Source organism: Littorina saxatilis, linkage group LG5 (assembly GCF_037325665.1).
Source record: "Littorina saxatilis isolate snail1 linkage group LG5, US_GU_Lsax_2.0, whole genome shotgun sequence".
NCBI lineage: Eukaryota > Metazoa > Mollusca > Gastropoda > Littorinimorpha > Littorinidae > Littorina > Littorina saxatilis.
Window position 1 is genome coordinate 34,708,149 of NC_090249.1, and position 7,653 is coordinate 34,715,801.

A 7,653-nucleotide genomic window follows, 5' to 3' on the forward strand; every position below is an offset into this window, starting at 1 on the left:
TAACATTTCCTGTCAGGCCTGTGTCTGCTCATACAGCCAAGACAAACCGGCTGAGTGAAATCAAACAGCCAAAAATGGAAACCAATACGATGCGGGAATTGCTTTCTTATGCACGTCAGACTTAGGTGTGTGCACATTTCTTCCGGATAAACAGCTCCCAATGTACAGTATATAGTATTCCGAAAGCAAAGAGCACAATCGGCACCCAAGAACGCCTGGGGGAAATGTGTATGTGTTCGGCATCCGAGTGTTTGCAAACGAAAATTCAACGGCATTTATGCAAACAGGTTCTGTCCAGCTCTACCCCCTGTGACCTTCTGCATCCCACCCCCTCATCCTGCACATACACTCATATCTTTTTGTTGTTGTTGTTGTTGATGTTTTCTTTGTTTGAGGTAGTGTTCTGGGCGTGCCAGCACCAATTTTGTGTACAAGAACATTCACTGAATGACAATGATGCATTCCGCTGTCACAACCCCAACCTTTATTTAACCTGTACAAGGCAGTTTGTGTGTGTTTCGGTGTGTGGGGTTGCTGCATGTGTGTAAGTGTGTGTGTTTTAGTGTGTGTGTTTTAGTGTGTGTGAGTGTGTGTGTGTGTGTCTGTGTGTGTCTGTGTGTGTGTGTGTGCCAGTGTGTGTATGTGTGTCTGTGTGTGTATGTGTGTGTGTGCCAGTGTGTGCCAGTGTGTGTATGTGTGTGTGTCTGTGTCTGTGTATGTCTGTCTGTCTGTCTGCGTGTATGTGTATGTGTGTGTGTGTGCATGTGTGTGTGTGTGTGTGTGCCTGTGTGTGTGAGTGTGTGTGTGAGTGTGTGTGTGTGTGTGTACCTGTTTTATCTTTGAATTCTAACCATCTTATGCACAGTGCTGTTGGATATATTTATTCAAACTGACGACAGTTATTGATGTCAGCCATCATGCACATTTACATCCAGCTCTACCTAGGGCATCGGTGTGTAATAATGACACTGTCAACGCTGAGTTCTCGTGACCGGCAAAAACAGACACACAAATGAACAAAATGAACAACATCGCTTTCAACAATATACAAACATTCAGCCAATCTCTCCACCTCAAAGATCGAAACCAAACACACCAAATCAGTCTTCACCGAGACTGATACTTGGCTAGCCGAACACGCCAATCAAAATAGGACTAGCGTTTTCAGGCAAAGCATGCCTGTTTTGCACGTCTCAGGTTGTATTTTGTGTAAGATTTTAATTTCAGCTATTAATTTGATTCATATATCAACGGCGCATTTCGAAGCTTCAAAACAAAAACGCAAGCCCCTTTTCCCGAAGGAGTCACATCTATTTGACAAAACATGTCAATGAATGGAATTAACACATGCGGTCGCCGCAGTGCTGCGTCAACTTTTTGCTGGAAGGGAATGAAATAAGGTATATTTGCGTTAACTCCCATGTACCTCGAGGATTAATACAACGTTTGTCCTTTCTTCTTGCAGTGTGCAGCCTTCTTCACCTTCACGTGGGCGTTCGGGGCATTTCTGTGCAAGGCGGTGCATTACATCCAGGCTGTTTCCATGGTGTGCTCCATAATGACGTTGACAGTCATGAGCATTGAAAGGTATGTTCCTTTAAAAGCGAGATAGATATGCGAGGTTGTGTGAATAAAGGACGAGCAGAGTGGGGGCGGTGTGTGTGTGTGTGTGTGTGTGTGTGTGTGTGTGTGTGTGTGTGTGTGTGTGTGTGTGTGTGTGTCAGTGTGTGTGTGTGTGTGTGTCAGTGTGTGTGTGTGTGTGTGTGAACTAAATTAATTTAATTTAATTCTGATTATAGCTTATTGCATTTCCTTTAATGTGTGTAATGTCATGAAATGCAGTTATCTTTATCTTGTTTATAATTCCCGCAGGAACATAGCCATCCTGTTTCCACTGAGGGCCAAGTACCTGTGTACACGTGGTCACGCTCACATGGTCATCGCGATCATCTGGGTGCTGTCATTTGCCCTAGCCTCACCTGTACTGGTCGGACAGGTAACATTTTTGAAGAATTGTTCTGGTTTAAAACTGCTCTCATGCTTTTTACGACTCTCACGTTCAATGTCGTGTATATGCCTCTAAGTACAGCAAGGACCTGTCCAGCAGGGTTAAGGTGCACGAAGCAAAACTGGTCGCCACCCAAATGGGTGGTACGCAGCCGCGGGGTCGGGATTTGTTGTGATTTCAACATATCAGACCCCGCGGCGGCTTGTTCCCGACAGGTTGGGTGGCACTCCGATTCCATTCGTGCACATCAGCAAATTCTTTGACATTCCAAATAAGAACATCCTCCTTCTTTTTTGACACACACCAAGATAAACTCAACCTGCGACTGTCGCCTCGTGTGTGAATGTGCGCTTTCAAACTGACATTTGTTCAAGTATTTTTGTCCCAGCCGACACCGCTACAGCGGTTTCATGTCTCATTAGGAGCATATCTGACACACTAATATTCCCCAAACACCCGCTTTGTTCTGTCTCTCCTCTCATGTGTCAGTTTGACCATATTACCAACAACTCGTATGACTGCTTACAAAGGCGTCTGTCTGCCTGCCTGCCTGTCTGTCTCACCAGCTGTCTGTTTGTCTTACTTGCCTATCAACCTGCTTGTTTTGATTAATACCACTTTTACAAATATCAGCGTATCTAACTATACGTACACACACAATCTAACTACACTATTAGATCCCCCTCACACCTCCCCTTTTTCTCGCTGCTTTGAGTGTGGTCTCCAAACTCATCGTGTAAGGGAGCAGTTAACTTTCAAAACGTTCAAAACGTGTTGCCCCGCCCCCCCCCCCTCCCCCCTCGAAGTTGACTTTCAAAACGTGTTGCCCCCCCCCCCCCCCCCCTTCTACTCCATGTTTGTGAGAATCCATCAGATTGTGTCCAATTTCTAGTGTCTGAAGCGTACCCACGCACATGTGTTTAAACACAAAAATACACCTAAATAAGGCTAATTAACTAAGGGCCCCTTATTCCTTTTTATATTTAGTCAAGTTTTGTTAGTGTTATCGTCGAACTTATCTTGTAAGCAAGCCGTTATCTGTCGAGCACTATTTCGACGTGCACTCTGTTCTTTGCATGTTATGCCCTCGTTCCCTGCACATTTCCCTCCCACTCGCATTTAATGCGACCCCTGGCCATTAGGGCTTTCCTCTTTACAAACTTTAACATGCTTCCCAATGGGTTTTTCCCATCTCCTTCCTTCTTGATTCCATTCCTTAGGATTACGCTTGCAGGAACTTTGCAGTTGTCGAGGCGAACAAAAATTGACAGGCTCAGAAAAGTTGTCCGTGCATTTTACCAGTAATCTGGGCTTAGGGGTGGCACCCAGACAGACAATCTTACAGGCAAGGCAGTGAAACACAGAAAGGGTCAAATCAAATTGAACAGGAAACAAAGAACGAAGCGTAGAACCCAGACAGACAAACCGACAGGAAGGCGTGTAGAAACAGAAAGAATGAAATAAAATGGAATATGAAACAAACACGAAGCCGCGTAGCACCTACACAGATAATTCGTTATTCATTAAGTTATCTTTTGGGTGACGGGCGCTGTGACGGGGTGGTAAAACGTCGGCCTCTTAATCGGAAGGTCGAGGGTTTGAATCCCGGCCGCGGCCGCCTGGTGGATTTTTCCGATCTCCCAGGTCAACTTATGTGCAAACCTGCTAGTGGCTTATCCCCCTTCGTGTGTACACGCAAGCACAAGACCAAGTGCGCACGGAAAAGATCCTGTAATCCATGTCAGAGTTCGGTGGGTTATAGAAACACGAAAATACCCAGCATGCTTCCTCCGAAAGCAGCGTATGGCTGCCTAAATGGCGGGGTAAAAACTGTCATACACGTAAAATTCCACTCGTGCAAAACACGAGTGTACGCGGGAGTTTCAGCCCACGAACGCAGAAGAAGAAGAAGTTATTTTTTGGAAACAGGGGAATCAAGAAAAACTGGGAAACAGCAAGAAAAAACAGACACACACATTACAACAGAATAGATATATAGGTAGCTAACAAAGAAAGACGCTGAGAGACACGGAGAAAAAAAATCAAACAAAGAAAAAGAAATAGAGGAGAAGGAGAAGAAAGAGGAGAGGGGGGGGGGGGGCGGGTGAGTGGGTGGGTAGGAAACGCGTGACATTTAAAAGTCAGCCAAGCGAGGAAAGTAGGTCAAAAATAGAGAGCTTCGAGCGTTGACCTCCAGTTCCATTGTTTTTTAACTCTCTTCGAAATTGACTTTTTGGGTGCACTTTGTTTGTCTACATATTAAACAATAAACAGCTGCGGGCGTTAACCTCAAAATGTCCATTAATAATACCCTACTCCTTAAAAAAACGATAGTCAAGTTTTACTTTTCATTTCAATGTGTGATCACGCAGAAACACAAAGAAGTGGGAGAGGTGCGGAAAGCGTTCTGGTGCGTGCGGGAATGGGTGCGTCCAAGTGTGGGCCTCGCTTTCGACATCTACATGCTCGTGCTGCTGTTTCTACTTCCGGTGTCAATCATGGCGGTCGCCTACACCGGCATTGCTCGAGCCCTCTGGCGGGGTTCCACCATTCGTCGATGCGTTGTCACTGCGCCTGTGTAAGTAGCGTGCATATGAAAATTAAGAATGAGTTAAATTCAAGAACATTGTACCAAATGTAACTCTCTCTCTCTCTCTCTCTCTCTCTCTCTCTCTCTCTCTCTCTCTCTCTCTCTCTCTCTCTCTCTCTTTCTTTCTCTCTCTCTCTCTCTTCCTTAAAATGCGTCTGCATAGTTGTTTTTGTTTTTCTGATAATAATCGCTGCAAATAATTGGCCCACGTTAAAAAAAAAATTGCGAAACGTCTTGTCAAAGAGCGCTTGTTGGATGCTAAAGCCAAAAAAAAAAAGTCTGTTTACGGTACCATAGGCAAAAAAAATAGGGTCGGTAGGTCGGGATTTATTTATTTTTATTTTTATTTTGTTCCAAAAAACCATATTTTTAAGCTATTTTGCAAAAAAACAAGGACTTTTTTTTTCTCCCAAATGCCCAAAAAAAGTGTAGGGTCGCGCGAAAAAATAGGGTCGGTCGGGATACCGTAAAAAGACTTGTTTTGTAGGGGGCCTAAAAGCATAGTATTTCCAGTGAAAACAGCTGTGCTCACTAACTCAGATCTGTCCTGGCATTTGCATGGAACAAGACAGGTTTGTTTGTTTGTTTGTTTGTTTATTTGTTTGCTTAACGAACAGCCGACCACGAAGGGCCATATCAGGGCGGTGCTGCTTTGACATATAACGTGCGCCACACACAAGACAGAAGTCGCAGCACAGGCTTCATGTCTCACCCATTCACATTATTCTGACACCGGACCAACCAGTCCTAGCACTAACCCCATAATGCCAGACGCCAGGCGGAGCAGCCACTAGATTGCCAATTTTAAAGTCTTAGGTATGACCCTGCCGGGGTTCGAACCCACGACCTCCCGATCACGGAGCGGACGCCTTACCACTAGGCCAACCGTACTGGTATGGAATAAGACATCCATCCCCGAGGACACATACCTGAAATCAACAGCCTAGAATGTTATGTGCTAGTCTTTCGGATGAGACGAAAAACCGAGGTCCCTTCGTGTACACTACATTGGGGTGTGCACGTTAAAGATCCCACGATTGACAAAAGGGTCTTTCCTGGCAAAATTGTATAGGCATAGATAAAAAAAATGTCCACCAAATACCCGTGTGACTTGGAATAATAGGCCGTGAAAAGTAAATATTCGCCGTAATGGCTTGAGATTTACTGGCCGATGTGAATGCGTGATATATTGTGTAAAAAATTCCATCTCACACGGCAGAAATTAATATGTAAAGCGCTTAGAGAACGTCAAGCGCTATATAAATCTCCCATATAAATAAAAAATAAATAAATAAATGATGAATAAAAAAATATTCACACCGCACATATAGGCAGTCAGACAGTTGATCTTTGGTATGTTTTCAAGTGGAGGGATGGCCTTAGTTGATGTCCAAGCCTGACCAGATCTGAGGCCAGCCGAAGGTTTACACTCGAAGGACTGTGCATTTATATACCTTTTTTTTAAGTTGACCAGATTTTTCTGTCATATTGTTTTACCCTACTTCCCATTCTTATCGCACGGCCCCTCTCACCCTACGACAGTAATTGATTTGAACTTCCTTCAAACAGCTTATAGAGCGCCTCTCTGTCTCTCTCTGCCTCTGTCTCTGTCTCTGTCTGTCTGTCTGTCTGTCTGTCTGTCTGTCTGTCTCTCTCTCTCTCTCTCTCTCTCTCTCTCTCTCTCTCTCTCTCTCTCTCTCTCTCTCTCTCTCTCTCTCTCTCTCTCTCTCTCTCTCTAGGCTTTCATGGTTTTCTACTTTATTTTCTTTATTGTCCGTCCAAGTCTGTCTTTGTGTGTCGGTGTGCGTGTGTGTAGGTCGGTCTGTCCGCTTGTCCTTTGTCAATCTGTTCATGCCTTTCACATCTCACCCCCCCTCCCCCACCCCACCCCTATACACTCGCCCACGCAACATTTGCAGCTTGATTAAACTGGAAAACGAAGGCTCATCTAGATGTCGTCCAACCACTACTTCGAGGCAGAGGAAATGTGTTTGAATGAGGACAATATTTTCTTTTGCCCCTGAAATGAAGATCAACTTGTTTTCGCTCTTTTTCCCTCTCCGTCGTCTAATCTAGCAACGTGTTTTACTGAGAACTGTCCAATCACTTTCATCAGATTCCGATTGGTTTTCCCCTTCATGTTGTGTTAATCTTGACAAAACAAGAGAATCGAGCAAGAGGAGGGATGCATGGATGTGGTCAGGGGTTTCTTTTCGACAAACTTGCCGAAAATTAATGATCGTGAGATTATCGGTAAGTTTGAGGCAGTTCTTGACGTAAACAAAATATCGACACATCTGCTGAATTGACGACAAAGTTTTCAGCGATTTTAAAGAAGTTTCGAAGTTTTGCTGACTTTCGACTTCAAACGGCATTCCTGGAATTGAATGATTATGCAAAATGCCAAGGACAACTTGGCAAAACTTGGCAAGACTTAGCAATAACATTAACCAGTGCTCGAAGTTTGCCCACATATGAAAAAAGTTTCAAGCTTTTAAGAATGAAGCTATGTAGGACATTAACCCTGATGAGAAATACAACGTTAAGTTTTGCGGTTGTAATCGTGACATGTTTAATCCGAATGTTAACTGAACTTCTGGGCACCTTCGGTGTATTTGAATGACACTCTGCGAGACGGAAATGTTACCGTGTATTGTGCATTTTCTGTTTCAACTCTGTACATTATATCCTTCGACCTACCACCCAGCTTTCGTTTTGCAACCTGTCACCGCACGCCGCATGCTGTAAAGTACACACGTTGTTTTTCACGTCAATCTTTCCACTTCCGGGGCCGGGCAATTTCATGTTCAGGCATGCGGGACAAGCGCCAAAGAACGAGCGCATTTGCTCAGTCTAATTAAATCTGTTTCTGGGTTACCAGGAACAAATTGGGTTTGGAGACAGTATACCAGCGGCCATTTTTTATTGAAATTTGCTGGCGTTTGGGTTGCGCAGACGTAAGGGACAGCTGGGTGAGACAAGACAAAGTGCGCATGTGTGGCGTGCAATTTCGTGAGTGGTCTACGGTTTCGAGTTACTGCGTTTCGAATAGGAA

At 44.4% G+C, this 7,653-nt stretch overlaps 1 protein-coding gene across 1 annotated transcript in view; it reads left to right on the forward strand.

The window, feature by feature from the left end:
• LOC138967745 (galanin receptor 2a-like) overlaps positions 1 to 7,653 on the forward strand; it is a 61,114-nt gene that overhangs the window by 26,428 nt on the left and 27,033 nt on the right. Inside the window, exons 2-4 of the mRNA XM_070340401.1 lie at positions 1,466 to 1,587; positions 1,873 to 1,996; positions 4,381 to 4,586. Coding sequence (XP_070196502.1) covers positions 1,466 to 1,587; positions 1,873 to 1,996; positions 4,381 to 4,586 — 452 coding nt within the window. The remainder of the gene's footprint in view (positions 1 to 1,465; positions 1,588 to 1,872; positions 1,997 to 4,380; positions 4,587 to 7,653) is intronic.